Source organism: Neomonachus schauinslandi, chromosome 3 (genome assembly GCF_002201575.2).
Source record: "Neomonachus schauinslandi chromosome 3, ASM220157v2, whole genome shotgun sequence".
NCBI classification, from domain to species: Eukaryota; Metazoa; Chordata; class Mammalia; order Carnivora; family Phocidae; genus Neomonachus; species Neomonachus schauinslandi.
Genome location: NC_058405.1, coordinates 129,949,790 through 129,972,279, shown reverse-complemented (window position 1 = coordinate 129,972,279; position 22,490 = coordinate 129,949,790). Strand labels below are relative to the sequence as shown.

Below are 22,490 nucleotides of genomic sequence, written 5' to 3'. Positions count from 1 at the left end.
AGAAGGGGTGTTGCGACAGTTTTTCTGCACTAGTAGACTTTAAGAACTAGAGCGGCCACAGAGATACAGATCCTGAGTGTGTCCTGGCATTGTTCTGAAAGCAAGAGATAGGGTGACCATGGCTGGAAACGGGGCGCAGTCCTAACAGGCAGAAGCGACGGTTTTCCTGAAAGTTTTAGCAAACAGTACATTAAGTGACTCATTTTAAAATTATAAATCTCATCAAGAGCCAGTCAGAATGCCGCAAGCAATTTAAGATATAAATGACTAGCACTTTGCTGTGCACAATATATATTGATGATCTGTCTTTTTTATTTCTTGTGAGAATTTAATGGAAAATGCGCATGGCCGAAGATGTGAAATGATTAGTTACGGTAAATGTTAGCCCTGTGCTAATTAACTTTCTGGGTCTTGCCTCACATCTAATTTCAGATGGCTAGGCTGTGTGATGAGCTTTTTCAAACACAAAGATTCTCACAGAAAGAATTTATCTGAAGAAATTTGTTTTCAATAACAAAAGAACATTTTACTCAGACATAGGATGATAAACTAAGAAATTGAAAAATCCGTCTTCTGCTTTAGGACTCTTCTGTCACCTCTGTTATGTTTCTAATTCACCTACATCTTTGTAAACATATTTCATTTTTATGAGACTATATTGATGAGAACATGGTATCCTGTGTCAGGATTTCAAGCCTGTTAATGTTTCTTTATTCATTTTTTATAGCATAAGAAAGAAGTTCTAACACACCACCTCCAGAAGATTTGCCTAATTTTGAATATGTAAACAGAGATAAATGAAGGTTTTCATGCTGGCTCATCCCCACACTCGCTAAACTTGCTTACCTATGAAACAGGAATAGCAACCCTGGCCCTTTCCTGTTACCAAAGGTCTTAGAGGAACACCTAGTGTTGTCTGCTCTGAACAGTAAGAAGAAGGTCAAACTCCTCTCATCTCCTACTCGAATCAGTTTATTACTTCTGCGGATGCTCTTGCTTGACTCCGTCCTCTTCTCTCCATCCCCATTTCCAGCACTCTCGTGGGGTTCTCTAATCTCCCGAAACGGATCTTCCTGCCTATAGTCTGCCTGTGTCCGGCTCCTTCACCACACCGTGGCAGTGGCCAGAGTACTTCTTCTGCATTGCAAAATGCTCCTAAAACTCAAACCCTGGACCAGACCTCCCTTTTGGGCTCCTGCTTTATTACCTTTCTGTATCTCCCCTCATTCTGTCTTCTCTCATTCTCATCCTCTGTCTTCTCCTACTTTTGTCTGCTGGCCTTTTGTATGTGCTTCTCTCTCTCTCTCTCTCTCTCTTTCTCTCACTAAAATATTCGTCCAGCTTCTCCAAGCTGCTGCTTTGGCTCCTCGACACGTAGGCATGTTCCGACTTTCTGCTTCAATTTCACTTTCTCCAGGAAGCCTTCTCTGACATCCAGTGCTGGCTCAGGGGCTCCTCCTCTTTCTCCGCCATGAATTCATATCTCTGAGAAGTCCAGAGCGTCTGGGGGCCAGAGGCTGCTGCACAGAAGCCAGCACACAGCAGAGGGCTTGATAATTAAAATGTACCAGAGTAATACAAACGTCAGTTAGAAAAACTTCAGCCATCATTTTTCCCTCAACATTTATTTTAATCCCTGTAAAATAATTAAGATGGTGGTTTCTGCTTCATGCCCTCTTTTTAGAGTCCCTTAAAATTCCTGGGCCTTCCCTGCAGAAAGGACAAGAATCACTTTCTCAGGCATCCACTGTTTGCTAGACCGTGCCCGAGGTGGTTTACGCACTTCATCTCAGTTCATTTAATACTCAGGATCCCACAAGATGGTGATATCATTAGGTTCATTTTCTGTCCTGGGAATCCGAGACTCTGTGGGGCTAACTTGCCCAGGATCAGACAGTGGAAACACTGCAAATTCAACTCCGGTCTAGCGTCCCAGCCCATCCTCTCAATTGCTGTTCGTTCTGGGAGGCAGGGCCCTTGCAGCTCTGTGGTTTTATGGTTTTCTGTTTCTCTGTGGATTCCTGCTTTGGGATGATGGGATCCCTGGACAGTGGTTGAGGTGGATTCTCTCCTGTACTTTCAGCAGATTGAATAGTATGGGCCTGCCCGGCACAGGAGTCTTGCAGGAGAACCCGGGCAAGTCTTCCCTTCCCCCGATAGCTTGAGAAGGCAGTAATGTGCTGTTCCCAGAAGAGGGAAATTAATGGCTTTTCCCCAAAAGACAGCTAACAATGTTAAATAACCTTCGGTTTTGGTCACTTCACTCTCTGTCCAGCCCTTGTTAAACCTGAGGAGGTTGCTTTGTTGTTACCCATTGCCAGCCAGTTTGAGACCCACTCAATAGAGCTCATTTGAATTGCTTCTTGGCCTAATCATCTGTAGAACACTGACATCCTGGTAAAACCACAGAGATTCAAATGCACTTGCCTTCGTTCATCAATTTGGCTATTTTCTTGAAGAATAAAAGAAAGTATTTCAGAAGCATTTTTCCTCACAAACTACTGCTGCTCGTGGTCCTTTTATCTCTCAGCTGTTTATCATTTTTATCTCAGAGCTTTCTTTGCTTTCTAAAGGGGAATGTCAGGGGCCTGAAAATTGTCTAAAGAACAAAGTTGTATCTTGGTGATGTGGTTCCTTACCTCAGAGAACAGCGGTTTACTCAGGGGATGGTTGGGGCACGTCACAAAATTGCTCTTGTCCCGGGCCTGTACCAGATATCCTAATGTAATTGCTCTTGGGACAGCCTGGGCTCTGGATATTTTGAAGGTGTCCCCTGGTGATTCTAGTATTTAGCCACGGCTGAGAAACATGCTGTTTGTAGATAGCTCAGTCTCTAATCTCCTTTTTCTCCACTCTCCCACCTCTGTTAGAAATACTGGGCTCAAGTTTGAAAAGGTGGGCTGTCCTTATATATCTGCTTATATAAGAAAAACAGTGGCCCAGAGAACAAGGATATTGGTTATATCAAGAAGTGCATTTACTTTTCTGCCTGTCCAGTGAGATCTTTAGCTTCATTTGACAAATAATAAATGAAGTATGATTTCCATTGTTGGCATGGCCAGAGGCAAGGTGATCAGAAGCCTTTTTTTTTTTTTTTATATATAGCACTTTTAACAAAGTGGTTCAAGCATAAAGCGCATTTCAGCTCAAGTGTAACATGCTTTGAGTGCAACATCTCAGTACTGTTTTATTGTTGATTGTTGTAAGCCTTGCCTTGAGACAAGTCTAAATGTTGAAGGCATTTTTTAATCTGCTGCCTTGAAGTTCTATAAAATAATTGAGTCTTGCTGCTTTCAGTGTGAAGTTTTTGAAATTGCATTAATAAAAATATGATATTGCATTAGTAAAAATATGAAATAAGATAATTCGCCCTTAAAGATAGAATGCAAATTGTAAGTACATGTAAGTAACATCCACTTGGTACACATTTATGTGAGCATTACAGATTTTAGTTACTGAAGTTAAATAACATGCCTTTTACATAGAGCAATTTCCTAAGCATCTTGGCAATTCATGATTAATGGGCCTTATGAAATGTATTTCATAAATAGGACTTGAAAGTTGAAATGACTTCTTGACCCATGAGTTGTCGAATGGATGCTGTGTTAGCAGGCATGAAAACCACCTTAATCATTAAACTCATTGTCCCGTCTCCATCAGAACTCTTGGGTGACAAGTTCATTGTCAATGAGCAGTAACATTTTGAAAGAAATCTTCTTTTCTGAGCAGTAGTTCTCAATGGTGGGCTTCAAATATTCAGTAAACCATTTTGTAAGCAAAGGTGCTGTCTGTTGTTCCATTTATAGACCATAGATTCTATAAATAAATCTAGCATAATTCTTAAGGGCCCAAGGACTTTCGGAAAAGTGAGTGAGTGTTGGCTTCAACTTAAAGTTACCAGCTGCAGTAGCCCCTAGCAAGAGTCAACCTGTCCCCTTTAAAGCTTTTGAAGCCAGGCACTGACTTCTCCTCTCTAGCTATGAAAGTCCTAGATGGCATCTTCTTCCAATAGAAAGCTGTTTTGTCTACATTCAAATTCTGTTGTTTAGTGTAGCCTACTTCTTTAATTCTCTTAGCTCTGTCTTCTGGAGAACTTACTGCTTCACCTTGCACTTATATATTATGGAGACAGTTTCTCTCCTTAAACCTCAGGAACCAACCTCCTCTAGCTTCCAGCTTATCTTCTGCAGCCTCACCTCTCTCAGCCTTCAGAGAATTGAAGAGAGAGTTAGGGCCTTGCTCTGGATTAGGGTTTGGCTGAAGTGAATGTGGTGGCTGGTTTGATCTTCTATCCAAACCATTAAAACTTTCTGCATATCAGCTATAAAGCTGTTTTGCTTTCTTATCATTCATGTGTTCACTGGAGTAGCACTTTGAATTTCTTTCAAGAACTTTTCTTTTATATTCACAGCTTGGCCTAACAGATGCAAGAGGCCTAGCTTTTGGCCTGCCCTCCTCACTAAGTTTAATCGTTTCTGGTTTTTTATTTAAAGTGAGAGACTTGCAACTCTTCCTTTCATTTGAACACTTAGAGACCACTGTAGGGTCATTAATTGTCCTAATTTCAATATTGTTGATCTCAGGGATCAGGAGGCCTGAGGTGAGGGAGAGGGACAGGGGAAACGCCAGTGAGTGGAACAGTCAAAACACATGCCACATATATGGATTAAGTTCACCATCTTATATGGGCAGGTCCGTGGGCCCCAAAACAATAGCAAAATTAACATCACAGATCACTGATGTCCTATGACCATAACAAATATAATGAAAACCTTTAAAAAACTGTGAGAATTGCCAAAATGTTACACAGACATGAAACGAGCCAGTGCTGTTGGGAAAATGACACCACCAGACTTACTTGGTACAGGATTGCCACAAACCTTTAATTTGTAAAAAAAAAAAAAAAAAAGTGATATCCAGGAAAGGCAATAAAGTGAAGTGCAATAAAGCAAGGTAGGCTTCTATAGTGAAGTACCGTGGTTGTCTCCAGGAAAAGCTCTTGTGAGATTAAGTTGTAGGCTGAACTAGCCATTTTTTTTTTTTTTTAATCCCTGTGGAACACCATTTTTACTCAGAAGAATAACTGACAAACTGTGGTTATTCCGACTAAGGATTTTGCAGATATTTTTTCAAAACAAACCAAGTGAGCCTGACACTTCAAGGAAAACAACTGACAATATTTGTCATCAATAATACATTTCAGCTTTCGAGCAGAAAACGGATTTTGGAAAACTTGCATCTGCCACTGTAAGCTTGACAACAGCCCAGTACTTACTTTTTCTGATGAGATTAGTCATGTGTGATATTAATGAATATGATTGGTTGACATTGTATATTGAAACATTGAGATTATATAACAAACTGTGTCAACAGTGGGAAGATCTGCATAATTCAGTGATGCTGAAAAAACCTATTTGGGGAAAAGATCAATTCCACCTGCCAGATAGACCACTGGTTTCAGTATAACGGACTACGTGGTTTCAGATTCCACAATGCAACTAACTTCTAAGAAATTCCACTTGGCACATCTTGGTATGGTAACACTATCCACAATTATCAGAAAGACTTTTAAGATACTATTTATTCGCTTTTTCAACTATTTATATGAGGCTGGATTTTCTTTATATACTTCAAGTAAAACAACATAAAACAAAAATGGAATGTGGAAGCAAATATGAAAATCTAGCCATCTTCTGTCAAGCAAGACGTTAAAGAGATTTGCAAAATGTAAAGCGGTGCCACTCTGCTCAAATTTTTGTTTTGGTAAACTGGTTATTTTCCATTAAGATTTTATTTATGTTAGCATGTAATTAGATGTAACGAATAGTAAGGATAATTTAGAAATTTCTGTTTTGATTTCTGAGACATTCAATATAATAAATATAACCTACATAAGCATTGTTTTTAATTATTTTAATACTTTAATATTAAAATCATGTTTAAAATATTTAAAAATTTTTTCAGTTTTAATTTTTAAAATAGTCAATACAATAAATATAACCTGCAAAAACATAAGCTTTTTAAGTTTTAATTCCAGTATAGTTAAGACAATGTTATATTAGTTTTAGGTGTACAATATAGTGATTCAACACTTCCATACATCACCCAGTGCTCATCACAGCAAGTGCACTGCTCAATCCCCATCGCCTATTTCACCCATCCCCCAACCCACTTCCTCTCTGGTAATAATCACTTTGTTCTCCAAAATTAGGAGTCTGTTTCTTGATTTGTCTCTTTGTTCCCCCTGGGTTTTTGTTTCTTGTCTTGGACTCATTTTACTTAGCATAATACTCTCTAGCTCCATCCATGTCATTGCAAATGGCAAGATTTCATTCTTTTTATGGCTGAGTAATACTCCACTGTATATAGGTACCACATCTTTGTGCATTCATCTATCAGTGGATACTTGGGCTGCTTCCATATCTTGGCTATTGTGAATATGGCGCTATAAAAATAGGGGTGCACGTATCCTTTTGAAATAGTGCTTTTGTATTCTTTGGGTAAATACCCAGTAGTGTGATTGCTGAATTGTAGGGTAGTTCTAACTTTTTGAGGAAACCCCATACTGTTTTCCCCAGTGGCTGCACAAGTTTGCATTCCCACCATCAGTACACAAGTGTTTGCCTTTTTCTGCGTCCTCACCAACACATGTTATTTCTTGTGTTGTTGATTTTAGCCATTCTGACAGGTATGAGGTGAAATTGCATTGTAGTTTTGATTTGCATTTCCCTGATGGTATGTGATGGTGAATATCTTTTCATGTGTCATGTGGCCATCTGTAGGTCTTCTTTGGAGAAGTGTCTGTTCGTATCTTCTGCCCATTTTTTAATTGGATTATTTGTTTTTTTAAACTTTATTTTATTATGTTATGTCACCATACATTACATCATTAGTTTTTGATGTAGTGTTCCATGATTCATTGTTTGTGTATAACACCCAGTGCTCCATGCAAAACATGCCCTCTTTAATACCCATTACTGACCTAACCCATCCCCCCACCTCCCTCCCCTCTAAAACCCTCAGTTTGTTTCTCAGAGTCCATAGTCTCTCATGGTTTGTCTCCCCCTCCAATTGCCCCCCCCCTTCATTTTTCCCTTCCTACTATCTTGTTTCAGAGGTACAGGTCTGTGATTCATCAGCCTTATGCAATTCACAGCACTCACCATAGCACATACCATCCCCAGTGTCTAACACCCAGCTACCCCAACCCTCCCACCCCCCACCACTCCAGCAACGCTCAGTTTGTTTCCCGAGATTAAGAATTCCTCGCATCAGTGAGATCATATGATACTTGTCTTTCTCTGATTGACTTATTTCACTTAGCATAATACACTCTCATTCCATCCACATCGTTGCAAATGGCAAGATTTTGGTTTTTTGTGGTTTTTTTGATGGCTGCATAATATTCCATTGTATAGGGCGCCTGGGTGGCTCAGTTGGTTAAGCAACTGCCTTTGGCTCAGGTCATGATCCTGGAGTCCTGGGATCGAGTCCCACATCGGGCTCCCTGCTCAGCGGGGGGGTCTGCTTCTCCCTCTGACCCTCTTCCCTCTCTTGCTATCTGTCTCTCATTCTCTCTCTCTCAAATAAATAAATAAAAAATCTTAAAAAAAAAATATTCCATTGTATATATATATACCACTTCTTCTTTATCCATTCATCTGTTGATGGACATCTTGGCTCTTTCCACAGTTTGGCTATTGTGGACATCGCTGCTATAAACATTGGGGTGCATGTACCCCTTCGGATCCCTACATTTGTATCTTTGGGGTAAATACTAAGTAGTGCAATTGCTGGATCATATGGTAGCTCTATTTTCAACTTTTTGAGGAACCTCCATACTGTTTTCCAGAGTGGCTGCACCAGCTTGCATTCCCACCAACAGTGTAGGAGGGTTCCCCTTTCTCCACATCACCGCCAACATCTGTCATTTCCTGACTTGTTAATTTTAGCCATTCTGACTGGTGTGAGGTGGTATCTCATTGAGGTTTTGATTTGGATTTCCCTGATGCCGAGCAATGTTGAGCACTTTTTCATGTGTCTGTTGGCCATTTGGATGTCTTCTTTGGAAAAATCTCTGTTCATGTCTTCTGCCCATTTCTTGATTGGATCATTTGTTCTGTGGGTGTTGAGTTTAAGAAGTTCTTTATAGATTTTGGATACTAGCCCTTTATCTGATATGTCATTTACAAATATCTTCTCCCATTCTGTTGGTTGTCTTTTGGTTTTGTTGACTGTTTCTTTTGCTGTGCAAAAGCTTTTCATCTTGATGAAGTCCCAATAGTTCATTTTTACCCTTGCTTCCCTTGCCTTTGGCGATGTTTCTAGGAAGAAGTTGCTGCAGCTGAGGTCTAAGAGGTTGCTGCCTGTGTTCTCCTTTAGGATTTTGATGGACTCCTGTCTCACATTTAGGTCTTTCAGCCATTTGGAGTCTATTTTTGTGTGTGGTGTAAGGAAATGGTCCAGTTTCATTCTTCTGCATGTGGCTGTCCAATTTTCCCAACACCATTTGTTGAAGAGACTGTCTTTTTTCCATTGGACATTCTTTCCTGCTTTGTCAAAGACGAGTTGACCATAGAGTTGAGGGTCCATTTCTGGGCTCTCTATTCTGTTCCATTGATCTATGTGTCTGTTTTTGTGCCAGTACCATACTGTCTTGATGATGACAGCTTTGTAATAGAGCTTGAAGTCCGGAATTGTGATGCTGCCAGCTTTGCTTTTCTTTTTCAACATTCCTCTGGCTATTCGGGGTCTTTTCTGGTTCCATACAAATTTTAGAATGATTTGTTCCATTTCTTTGAAAAAAGTATATGGTATTTTGATAGGGATTGCATTGAATGTGTAGATTGCTCTAGGTAGCATTGACATCTTCACAATATTTGTTCTTCCAATCCATGAGCGTGGAACGTTTTTCCATTTCTTTGTGTCTTCCTCAATTTCTTTCATGAGTATTTTATAGTTTTCTGAGTACAGATCCTTTGTCTCTCTGGTTAGATTTATTCCTAGGTATCTTATGGTTTTGGGTGCAATTGTAAATGGGATTGACTCCTTAATTTCTCTTTCTTCTGTCTTGGTGTATAGGAATGCCACTGACTTCTGTGCATTGATTTTATATCCTGCCACTTTACTGAATTCCTGTATGAGTTCTAGCAGTTTTGGGGTGGAGTTATTTGGGTTCTCCACATAAAGTATCATATCATCTGCAAAGAGTGAGAGTTTGACTACTTCTTTGCCGATTTGGATGCCTTTTATTTCTTTTTGTTGTCTAATTGCTGTGGCTAGGACTTCTAGTACTATGTTGAACAGCAGTGGTGAAAGTGGACACCCCTGCCATGTTCCTGACCTTAGGGGGAAAGCTCTCATTTTTTCCCCATTGAGAATGATATTCGTTATGGGTTTTTCTTAGATGGCTTTTATGATATTGAGGTATGTGCCCTCTATCCCTGCACTGTGAAGAGTTTTAATAAAAAAAAAGGATGCTGTACTTTGTCAAATGCTTTTTCTGCATCTATTGAGAGGATCATATGATTCTTGTTCTTTCTTTTATTAATGTATCACAATGATTGATTTGCAGATGTTGAACCAACCTTGCAGCCCAGGAATAAATCCCACTTGTTCATGGTGAATAATCCTTTTAATGTACTATTGGATCCTACTAGTATTTTGGTGAGAATTTTTGCATCCATGTTCATCAGGGATATTGGTCTGTAATTCTCCTTTTTGATGGGGTCTTTGTCTGGTTTTGGGATCAAGGTAATGCTGGCCTCATAAAATGAGTTTGGAAGTTTACCTTCCATTTCTATTTTTCGCAACAATTTCAGAAGAATAGGTATTAATTCTTCTTTAAATGATTGGTAGAATTCCCCTGGGAAGTCATCTGACCCTGGGCTCTTGTTTTTTGGGAGATTTTTGATGACTGCTTCAATTTCCTTAGTGGTTATGGGTCTGTTCAGGTTTTCTATTTCTTCCTGGTTCACTTTTGGTAGTTGATACATCTCTAGGAATGCATCCATTTCTTCCAGATTGTCTAATTTGCTGGTATATAGTTGCTCATAATATGTTCTTATAATTGTTTGTATTTCTTTGGTGTTGGTTGTGATCTCTACTCTTTCATTCATGATTTTATTTATTTGGGTCCTTTCTCTTTTCTTTTTGATAAGTCTGGCCAGGGGTTTATCAATCTTATTAATTCTTTCAGAGAACCAGCTCCTAGTTTCGTTGATCGTTCTACTGTTCTTTTGGTTTCTATTTCATTGATTTCTGCTCTGATCTTTATTTCTCTTCTCCTGCTGGGTTTAGGCTTTATTTGCTGTTCTTTCTCCAGCTCCTTTAGGTGTAGGGTTAGGTTGTGTAGTTGAGACCTTTCTTCTTTTTTGAGAAAGGCTTGTATTGCTATATACTTTCCTCTTAGGACTGCCTTTGCTGCATCCCAAAGATTTGGAACAGTTGTGTTTTCATTTTCATTGGTTTCCATGAATTTTTTAAATTCTTCTTTAATTTCCTGGTTGACCCATTCATTCTTTAACAGCATGCTCTTTAGCCTCCATGTATGTGAGTTCTTTCCAACTTTCCTCTTGTGATTGAGTTCTAGTTTCACAGCACTGTGGTCTGAAAATATGCAGGGAATGATCGCAATCTTTTGGTCCCAGTTGAGACCTGGCTGTGACCTAGGATGTCATTTATTCTGGAGAATGTTCCATGGGCACTAGAGAAGAATGTGTATTCTGTTGCTTTTGATGGAATGTTCTGAATATATCTGTGAAGCCCATTTGGTCCAGTAATTGGCTGCTCCCATGTTAGCAGTATAGATATTTACAATAGTTAGATCTTCTTGTTGGATAGACCCTTTAAGTAGGATATAGTGTCCTTCCTCATCTCTTATTATAGTCTTTGGTTTAAAATCTAATTTGTCTGGGGGTGCCTGGGTGGCTCAGTTGGTTAAGCGGGTGCCTTCAGCTCAGGTCATGATGCTGAGGTCCTGGGATCTAGCCCCACGTCCGACTCCCTGCTCAGCAGAGAGCTTATTCTCCCTCTCCCTCTGCCTGCCACTCTGCCTACTTGTGCTCTCTGTCAAATAAATAAATGAAATCTTTTAAAAAAATCTAATTTGTCTGATATAAGGATTGCCACCCCAGCTTTCTTTTGGTGTCCATTAGCATGGTAAATGGTTTTCCACCCCCTCACTTTCAATCTGGAGGTGTCTTTGGGTCTAAAATGTGTCTCTGGCAAGCAGCATATCAGTGGGTCTTGTTTTTTTATCCAATCTGATACCCTGTGTCTTTTGACTGGGGCATTTAGCCCATTTACATTCAGGGTAACTATTGAAAGATAGGAATTTAGTGCCATTGTATTTCCTAAGGTAAGGTGACTGTTACTGTGTATTGTCTCTATTCCTTTCTGGTCTGTGTTACTTTTAGGCTCTCTCTTTGCTTAGAGGACCCCTTTCAATATTTCTTATAGGGCTGGTTTGGTATTTGCAAATTCTTTTAGTTTTTGTTTGTCCTGGTAGCTTTTTATCTCTTCTTCTATTTTCAGTGACAGCCTCGGTGGATATAGTATTCTTGGCTGCATATTTTTCTTGTTTAGTGCTCTGAATATATCATGCCAGTCCTTTCTGGCTTGCCAGGTCTCTGTGGATAGGTCTGCTGCCAGTCTAATGTTTCTACCATTGTAGGTTACAGACCTCTTGTCCCGAGCTGCTTTCAGGATTTTCTCTTTGTCTCTGAGACTCGTAAGTTTTACTATTAGATGTCGGGGTGTTGACCTATTTTTATTGATTTTGAGGGGGCTTCTCTGTGCCTCCTGGATTTTGATGCCTGTTTCCTTCCCCAAATTAGGGAAGTTCTCTGCTATAATTTGCTCCAATATACCTTCTGCCCCCCCCTTTCTTCTTCTTCTGGGATCTCAATTATTCTAATATTGTTTCATCTTATGGTATCACTTATCTCTCAAATTCTGCCCTCGTGATCCAGGAGTTGTTTATCTCTTTCTCATCTTCTTTATTCTCCATCATTTGGTCTTCTATATCACTAATTCTCTCTTCTGCCTCATTTATCCTAGCAGTTAGAGCCTCCATTTTTGATTGCACCTCATTAACAGCCTTTTTGATTTCGACTTGGTTAGAGTTTAGTACTTTTATTTCTCCAGAAAGGGTTTCTCTAATAACTTCCATGCTTTTTTCAAGCCCAGCTAGTATCTTTGTAATCATCATTCTGAACTCTAGTTCCGACATCTTACTAATGTCCATATTGATTAGGTCCCTCGCAGTCGGTACTGAGGTGAGTTTTTCCGTCTTGTCATTTTGTCCAGAGGAGAATAGATGAATGAGAGAACAAAATGCTAACAGGATAACAACGGCCCCAGAAAAATATACACTAAACAAATCAGAAGAGACCTGAAACCGGGGGGAAAGAAAGGGAAAGAAAGAAAAAAAGAAAAAGAATATGGTCAAATATGATCAGGCTGGTGAATAGATCAGTGCCACACACTAGATTTTGGGAGTATTTTGGTCTGTTAGAAGAAAGTGCCTCCCAAAATTTTAAAGAAAGAAGAATTTATATATGTACAAAACTAAGGGTAAATATGATGAAGGGATAAACTATGACTGTAAAGATGAAAATTATAAAAGATTTTATAAAAGGAATTAATAAGATAAGAAGTTAGTTGAAAAAGTAAGAAGAGAAATTTAAAACAAAAAGGGAGAGAATGTGATCAGGCAGGAGACTAGAACAAAGCCATACACTAGAGATTCAGGGTGTATTTTGGTCTGTTAGAAGAAACTGTATCCCAAAATTTTAAAGAGAGAACAACTTGTATATATACAAAAAAATAAGGTTAACTACAATGAAGGGATAGAATATGACTCTTCCAGAAAGTGGTCGCTTTCTGTTCAGAGAGTTGCTGCTATTCTTTTCTTCGATCTCCTGTTGAGTTTGTAGGTGTTCAGAATGGTTTGATACCTACATAGCTGAATTCCTGGGACCAGATGAAATTTAGTTCTCCTACTCTTCTGCCATCTTGCTCCTCCTCGCATTGTTTGTTTTTTGCATGTTGAGTTTCATAAGGTTTATATATATATATATTCTAGATACTAATCCTGTATTGGATATGTCATTTGCAAATATCCCCATTCAGTAAGTTGCCTTTTAAGTTTTGTTCATAGATTATTTTTGCTTTTATTTCTCAGAAAACAGATCTAGAAAAAAGTTGCTGTGGCCAATTTCAAAGAGGTTACTGCCTGTGTTCTCTTCTAGGATATTTATGGTTTCAGGTCTCACATCTAGGTATTTAATCCACTTCAAATTTTTGTGTATGGTGTAAGAAAGTGGTCCATTTTCTTTTACATGTGGCTGTCCAGTTTTCTCCACACCATTTGTTGAAGAGACTTTTTCCCATTAGATATTCTTTCAGGCTTTGTTGAAGATAAATTGACCATATACTTGTGGGTTTATTTCTGGGTTTTCTATTTGGTTCCATTGAGATCTATTCTTTTTTAAAGATGTTATTTATTTGAGAGGGAGAGGGAGAGAAAATCTTAAGCAGACTCCATGCTGAATGCAGAGCCCAACTCGGGGCTCGATTCTACAGCCACAAGATCATGACCTGAGCTGAAACCAAGGGACAGAGGTTTAACTGACCAAACCATCCAGGCGCCCCTACATGTCTGTTTTTGGGCCAGTACCATACTGTTTTGATTACTACAGCTTTGTAATTTAAAGTCCAGAATTGTGATGCTTCTAGCTTTGCTTTTTCAAGCTTGCTTTGGCTATTCAGGGTCTTTTGTGGTTCCACACAAATTTTAGGATTTTTTGTCCTAATTCTGTGAAAAATACCAGTGGTATTTTTATAGGGATTGCATTAAATGTGTAGATTGCTTTGGGTTGTATAGACATTTTAACAGTATCTGTACTTCCAGTACATAAGCATGGCTCTTTTTTCCCATTCTTTGTGTCATCTTCAGTTTCTTTCATCAGTATTTTATTCCTTGGTGTCTTATTTTTGGTGCAGTTATAAATGGGATTTTTTTTTTGTCAGTTTCTCTTTCTGCTGCTTCATTATTGGTGTATAGAAATGCCACAGATTTCTGTACATTTTGTATCTTGCAACTTTACTGAATTTACCAGTTCTAGCAGGTTTTTTGTGGAGTCTTTTGGGTTTTCTATATATACTGTCAAGTCATCTGCAAATAATGAAAGTTTTCCTTATCCATCGATTTGGATGCCTTTTATTGCTTTTTGTTGTCTGATAGCTGTGGCTAAGACTTATGTTGAATAAAAATGGTGAGAGTGGACATCCTTGTCTTGTTCATGACCTTAGGGGAAAAGCTTTGTTTTTAAAAGATGTTAGCTGTTGGTTTTTCACAGATGGCCTTTATTATGTTAAGGCATGTTCCCTTTGTTGAGGGCTTTTATTATAAATGGATGTTGTACTTTGTCAAATGTTTTTTCTGTGTCCATTGAAATGATCATATGGTTTTTTCCTTTCTCTTATTGATGTGCTCTATCACATTGATTTATGAATATTGAACCACCCTTGCATCCTAGGAATAAATCCCACTTGATCATGGTGAATGCTTTTTTAAAAAAGCATAAGCTTTTGAAGTCCGTGATGATTTTTAAGAGTACAAGAAGTCTGAGAACTGCTGTTTTAAGGGTCTCGAGTCCCTTTGCTCTAGAACCCAGAATCATTTGCATATTGCCCTCAGTGTTTTGCAGGCCACAGTGAGCGAGACAAGGACTCAGCCTTGGTTGAGAGTCAGCAGGGTAGTAGGGGAAGAAGACCCGAGTGCCTGAATGAAAGCCAGACAACCTGGCCTGTGCCTCTGCCAGGAAACCGAATGTTCCAGTGTAGCCACAGGAGGCACTGGGACAGAGGGTGAGAGATGGACTCCCTGGGTGCTGTACCCACAATCAGCACTGGTTTGATCACCCACTTGCATTGTCAATTCTCATTTCCATTACTCTCCACAAGAGGGATTTCAGGTTTTTTCTTTTAACCACTATTGGATATTTTGTTTTTATTTCTAGTCATTTCAACCTCCTGCTCTTCCCATTGCCAAATTTCTGATGTATCTTTGACATGCACTGATGTGCTTCCCATTGGCTAGTTCCTCCTCGTCACTGCCGGTGGCCATCCTTTCTCCTGCAGTGTTTGTCATTTGCCTATTAATTACACACATGTGTCTGCCCCCATTCACTGCATTAAGTAAATGATGTTAGCAGTAGCGGGGAAGAAAGAAAGGTTTAGGGAGATTCACAAACAGTGGTTGTGGAACAAGAAAACTGGTGGTGGGTAGGGGGTGAGTATCACAGTATTTGTATACTGTGGGAAAATATCTTAGCTAAAAAGCCTTCTGTGCCTATATCACTTTGTTCAAAGTGATCGGGAAAGGAACGTTTCTGATCTTATGGTCCCTGACAACACACATAGTGAAAATTGCACTTTACTGAATATCTTGTCAAGTAAAACTAGAGAAATCATTGGACAGGCACAAAGTAAATTTTTAAAATGCCTACTAATATTTCTACCCTTTAGGCTATTGATTTTCTTATGTAAGTACTGACACCATTATTTGAAAGATAATTACTTAAAAATACTCAAGTTATATATTCTAATTAGCTGCTTATTGTAAGGGAGAATGTTGGGGTTGACAAAGGACTGAGCTTATGCACTGGTTTTTGGAGCGGTGCAAAGCAGGTTCATTGGGATGATTGGAAAGGGCGTTTTTTACATGGGAAACTAATTGTTTTGACAATAATTTTGCAGGAATTAGGCCAAGAAAAGGTTTGTATGGTCCCTTGGTGATTAATTGCCCATCCCCAGTCATTTATCAAACTTTTTTCTCCCCACTTGTACTTACCTCATGTCTGATTCTGGTTTATGCACTCTGAAGATGCAGCCTGGAATGGCGATCTGAGTACTGTGTGTGTGAGAGAGGGAGGTAAAAAAAAAAAAAAATCAAACTTTTGAATGAGGACAAGTGAGAGGTTTGATGAGCAATGACTTGTTTCCAGTTCCTTTTAATTTTGAAGAAAAATCAAAGAATTTGACACACTATAATTTGGGCCAATTTTAGGCAATAAATGTCCTAAAATATTATAAACAAAATTCTGTTACGGAAAAATAAGTTATCTAGCATGAGCCCTTCTGCTACTTGGTAACCACTTTTTTTCTGGCCAGTTTTATAGAGGATGACCTTTGGTAAAAACCACATTACCCTCAGTGACTTTTAAATTGTTTTTGCTCATTTTCATAATTTTTTTTAATAACCGAAAATTTGTACATCTTAATTCCCTTCACATATTTTGCCCTTCCCCCCAAACCCCCCTCCTGTCAACCACCAGTTTGTTCTCTGTATTTAAGAGTCTGTTTCATTGCTGTTCATTTGTTTTGTGTTTTAGATATCACATATAAATGAAATCCTATATTTGTCCTTCTCTGGCTAACTTATCTCACTTACCATAATGTATTATTCCTTTTTATGGATGAGTAATATTGCACTGTATATATTTTCCACATCTTTATCCATTTATCTGTAGATGGACACTTAGGTTGGCTTGATAGATATCTTGGTTACTGTAAATAATGCTGCAATATACATAGGTACGCATATATCCTTTCAAGTGTTTTCATTTTCCTTGGGTAAATCCGTAGTAGTAGAACTACCAGATCCTATGGTATTTCTATTCTTAGTTTGAGGAACCTCCAAACTCTTTTCCACAGTGGTTGTACCAGCTTGCATTCCCCCAACAGTGCACAAAGGTTACCTTCTCTTGATGTCCTTGCCAACATTTATTATTTCTTGTCTTTTGATACTAGCCAATTCTGACAGGTGTGAGGTGTAATATCTTATTTGGTTTTGATTTACATTTCCCTGAGTAGTGACACTGAACATCTTTTCATGTGTATGTTGGCCATCTGTATGTCGTCTTTGGAAAAATGTCTGTTCAGGTCCTTTGCCCATTTTTTATTGGGCTGTGTGGGGGGTTTTGTTGTTATTGAGTTGTGAGGGTCATATTTTGGATTATTGACCCTTTATCAGATACAGAATTTGCAAATATCTTCTCCAATTCAACAGGGTGCTGTTTTTCATTTTGGTGATGATTTCTTTTGCTATGCAAAAGCTTTTTATTTTGGTGTAGTTCCAATAGTTTATGTTTGCTTTGTTTCCCTTACCCGAGGAGATAGATCCAGAAAACTGTTGCTAAGGTTGATGTCTAAGAAATTACTGCCCGTGTTTTTTTTTTTTTATAGGATTTTGGTGGTTTTAGGTCTTCAATTCACTTGGAGTTTATTTTTTGCATATAAGAAAGTGGCCTAGTTTCATTCTTTGCCTGTGGCTGTCCAGTTTTCCCAGCACCATTGAAGAGACCATCTTTTCCTCATTGTATACTCTCGCCTCCTTTGTTGTAAATTAATTGACCATATAGGTATGGATGTGTTTCTGGGCTCTCTCTCATGTTCCATTGATCTGTGTGTCTGTTTTTGTGCCAGTACCATATTATTTTGATTACTATAGCTTTGAAGTATATCTTGAAATCTGGGATTGTGATACCTCCCTGCTTTGTTGTTCTTAAGATTGCTTTGAAGTCTTTTTGGTTCCATACCAACTATGATTATTTGTTCTAGTTCTATGAAAAATACTCTTGGTATTTTGATAGGGATTGCATGGGGTAAAATGGATATTTTAATAATTCTTCCAGTCCATAAGCATGGTGTATCTTTCCATTTGTGTCTTCAGCCTCTTTCATTAGTGTCTTACTGTTTTCAGAGTATAGGTCTTTCACCTTTTTGGCTAAATTTATTCCAAGGTATTTTTCTCATAATCCTTTAAAATGATTAAGGAGTTCTAATTTGAAAGTAGATCACTTTCTTGGCAGTTATTGGCAATTTCAAAGCTTTAAGCCTGGAGACTGTGTGTTTTAACAGGCACAAGTCCCTTCCCCTCTATTTTCTGCACTTGATAGCATGATGACCAGATTTGTTACTGCAGTCATTCAAGAGGGTGATTCTCTGTCCTGGAGGAGATGGGACACTGGCCCCCTACAGACTGTGGCTGTGCTTGGATCAATTGGCACTGAAGGTGTCTTTTTCCCTTTTCAGGCTTCAGGCTGTGATGGGTCGGAGATTCCTGATGAAGTGAAGCTGATCGGGTTTGCTCAGTTGAGTGTCAGCTGATGTATGTCCCTTGACATCTCCCTGATCTGTCCTGCCCCCCACCTCACAACACTCCCCTCAGTCTTCCTCCCCTGCACCCTGTCTCCCACCCCCTCACTCCCAGTTCCCACAAAATCAGAAGATTGTGAAGAGTCTGGCTTCAATGAAATGGGATAAAAAGGAATTTTTTTAAACTTACAACACTCCGAGTTCTGCTTTATTCTCTAGCAATCCACAGTATGAGAACAAGCAAATGCCACAGCTGCACGACTGTTGCTAATTTTTCCAAAAGCTATTTAATATTCTTAGCAATCAATTCGGATATCCCTTAAGTGAAAAGAATCTGAAATACACTCAGGTGGTCCTATTTATTGGCAACAAAAGGAATTTTTTTTCTATCAGAAGCCTATTCTCTCGTTCTTTCTGTTCTACTTTAATTGTACATCTGACAATACTGCCTCTTTTATGTTGTATTTAGAAATTAATATACTTATAAAATTAAGATTTATTAGCCAAACTTGAATTCTAGTTTTAAAACTGACTGTGAATTTTATTTTTCTTATATTTATGCATTACACACCTTAGCTATAAGAAGAAAAGTTTTTGATTATATGCTTCTTGCAGTTAATCTCGTTATTTAAACAAAAAATTTCAGGTCTATCTTCGGAGTATTTATAACTTTTGATTTTTGAAATGACTGAATTAGGAACTAGGATGCTTCTTCTTTTGGTTTGTTTGCCGAAAAACCAATCCACAATCTGATTCTCTTGGGAGAGGGAGGTGCCTTGCAAACTTTCATATTAAGAATGTGCCTGAGGCTGCTTAACTCTGGAATAGTCTCAGATCTAAAATTTCCTCTACATCAAGTGGCATATGTAAGTTTTGCTTCATTGGAACGTATAGAATGCTATATAAAATGTTGCCATTCTATTAGACTGCTCATTATATACCCCTCTCCGATTTGACTTCTCCTTAAGTGATAGGATTTGTTGTTCCAAAATTGATAAACTTGAAGCTACCAGAATCTGAGTTTTACTTGAAATTCAGCAGAATACCCAGATGGAGTGAAAAATAGAAAGGGTTTTGTGCAATGACTGACTAAAAAGGTAAAATGCTGTTAAGTTTCAAGAATAAATACTTTCAACCCAAGTAGCCCTCTGCTTGACTATATATTACGGAATAGTAAACCTTAGGATTTTCGAAATTGGAGTCTAAACTTTCAGGGAGGTGGGCTCCCAGGATGGTACCATTGCTCTTTCCTAGCTAATCCTAGATATGGCAGCTCTTTAATGTACTTTAAAAAGCAAATATATATTACTAAGGAAAGAAAAAGTTATTTATAATTGCCTTGTCAGAATTGTTGAGGTGTTCTAGAGCCATTTGCATACAATTTAATGTAATTTCATTCCATTCTATTGTTTACACAATGATTACTCAAAGATGACTGCAAAGGTAAAAGGAAAATAAAAGTGTATTGCACAAAGCGATGGTGTCCCAGTGTTTCCTTCCCCCTCCAGGTATCACATGCATGGCGGTGGGGCTAGTCAGCACTTTGACACCTCCTAAGAACTAACGAGTGAAAAGCGCCCTCAAGGGAACAAGGCAAATTCACACTCCATGTAGACAAACTGTCTGAATTCAAACCATAGGGCTGCAGGGAACAAGAGAAAAAGAATTCCTTACCACAGCTTCATTTTAGGCCGGAGGCTTGGCGTGCTTATGACGTTTCTAGGGTCCTTCACGAAGCGACTTCCAGAGCCAGACTCCCAGGGCCCGGGTTCTGACATCCAGAGCATATTCTTAACACTGTACACTTGGTGGACAAAACCAGTATAAGACAAGACCCTCATCATCTAAAACATGTGAAGAACTGAAGAACCCTTGTTTTGCAACATAGTATCATAGAATATCTGATTGATATATGCTCATAGTCCCATAGCTTTACTGATTGTATATAAACTCCCTCAAATACTAAGACAAAGATTGTTTTAAAATGAAGGGCCCATAAGAACTAACAGTATGAACACCAGGGTCAAGTCCATACACAGAAATTACCCATGAGGTCCTGCAGAATTGGTGGAGGAGGACAAAGCTCGGGATCAGAGCATCCAACCCTCCAGGCGCGAAGAGGTGTCTGAGCAGACACTGCAGCCCACTCTGTAACATTTTTCTTTTTAAAGTTAGGAGAAATACATTGTTTCCTAGTACTAAGGCCGGGAAAGAAATTTCTCTAGCAAATTAAACTTATGTATTCAGAAACTTCAGAACTCTCAAAACAGTCCTACAACACACACATAGTAAGTTTGGAACACACTTACCTTTTCTAGTACTTTCAGCAGCTGCCCAGAGGTAGGTTATGTGATAGGAAGCGCCAGTCATCAAGGAGCTGAGAGCGTGGTCCAAGCAGTTATGGTAATCAGCAAGTATAAAGGCGTGAGTGCACGATATATCTTTCAGGCAACCCTCCGTGACTGTTTCTCTTAACCAAGCTTTTGATTACAGAGGACCCTCAGCAATGCAATGTTGTGATCCTGTTCACTGGCAAGGACCTAAACTTCACTGAACACATATTTGGTATCTGTTTGGACAGATTCCTATGCCTTGACAAATAGGTGGGTTCACAACCTCTTAGTAAAATCAAGGCACCCATAGCTCTCTGTCTAAATACATATAAAAACTGTTCTGCATCCAGGGTGCTTCTATTGTGGTTAGTGTGCAAAGTTGTAAAATAGAAGCAAATTCCCTTTTATCTCATTTTAACTCCAATATATCGTCCTTATGTGAACAAAATGGTTTTCTGTATTTAAAACAACTTTTAGAGGGGTGCCTGGGTGGCTTGATTGGTTCAGTGTCCGACTCTTGATCTCACCTCAGGTCTTGATCTCCGGGTCATGGGTTCAAGCCCCACGTTGGGCTCCATCCTGGGTGTGGAGTCTACTTAAGAAAAATAAAAACTTTCAGAGACACCTATAAATCATGTGTGATGAAAATTTCTCTAAAAGTACCCTTGTAAAGTTCCCTTATGTGTTCCATATCTTATGTGCTGGTAAAATAAACATGGTGGATGGCCACCTCCTCTTCATGTCTGAGTAGGGTGAGGTAGTAGTCTTTAGAGGAAGACCCAAGAATTCCCTCAAAAAAAAAAAAAAAGTCCTATATACAATGATTTTAGCATGTAAAAGTTTCATATTCATATTTTTCAATCCCTCATTTCAGTAATGCATCTATGGTCTGTTTCAGTTTTAAGCAATATACCTCGTGGGTGAACCCTCCAAGTTAAATTACAGAGATGGTGAGTATGAGCCCATTCACACTGGAAGACTTGTCAAAACTTAGGATTTGCATTTGACAGCAAATGATCTGAGGTCTTTTTTTCTTGGAAGCCTATTTGATAACAAGCTGTTGCTTAGTGAGGCCCATTTAGGTTGTGATAGGAAGATCATATGATCAATTTAAAATGGTTATCCGTTCCTTATAACTGAGAACATGCTTCTAGCTCATCCATACGTGGCTTTATACAGTTAAGATTCGCTTGCAGGGAACTCGGATATAGCTCGGTTTTGAGGCACATATTTATTGTCAAAGCAGTTAGGCAATCCTAGCTAACAACTCTTGACTCTCACCAGGATCTTAAGGGGCAGGTTGAGTGTGTATCATGTGCCACAGTGGGTGGTACTAGAACATTCCTCCTCAGGGCCGGAATGTCCCAGCCTAGAACCATGGAATGCTTTCCAGAGTTCTAAGTTTCAAGACATCTATGAGTAGGCCTAACAGACATAAACAAATGGCTTTCAAGTGATAATTTCCGTTGTGTATCTGCGTGAGCTAAAAATTCAAGTGTAATGAGTTTGATTATAAGTGAGTGTTATCTTTAAGCTGATGCAATCTGCCTGGAGTTTGGTGCTTGGGATGTGCAGTCTCAGGAATAATAAAAACATTTCAATGCATGTAACTGGTGCAGACAGTAAGAACACATGTTGAAAATGATGAAGTGACTAACTTCCTCAGTATATCAATTAACCACTACAAAAAGGGGAGGGGGGTGCTGCAAGGCATAAAAAATGGTCAAAAATACATTTCCAAAATGTCTTAGTGGTTGCCTAGACGATATTTTGCCATGGGGAAAATGCATGGTCAAATAACAATGAAGTCCTTTAATCTGCCTCCTTGGGCCTTGCTCCCCAAACCTAGCCAAGGAGTTTGGGAATCTAAGAACAGTGAAGAAGAATTCACACAGTTAGGTTATTGGCCATTGTGCATCTTATGCCAAACCAGCGGATGCTGTTTTTAATCGAGCATCCCCAGGTGAAAAAGCTGAGAGAGATACATAAAAC

At 38.9% G+C, this 22,490-nt stretch overlaps 1 protein-coding gene across 1 annotated transcript in view; it reads left to right on the top strand.

Moving 5' to 3' along the window:
* STK39 (serine/threonine kinase 39) overlaps positions 1-19,634 on the top strand; it is a 310,033-nt gene extending 290,399 nt beyond the window's left edge. The window contains exon 18 of the mRNA XM_021702774.1: positions 18,103-19,634. Within this exon, the coding sequence (XP_021558449.1) occupies positions 18,103-18,177 (75 nt within the window). The 3' untranslated portion in view covers positions 18,178-19,634. The remainder of the gene's footprint in view (positions 1-18,102) is intronic.
* Positions 19,635-22,490: the final 2,856 nt, after the last annotated feature.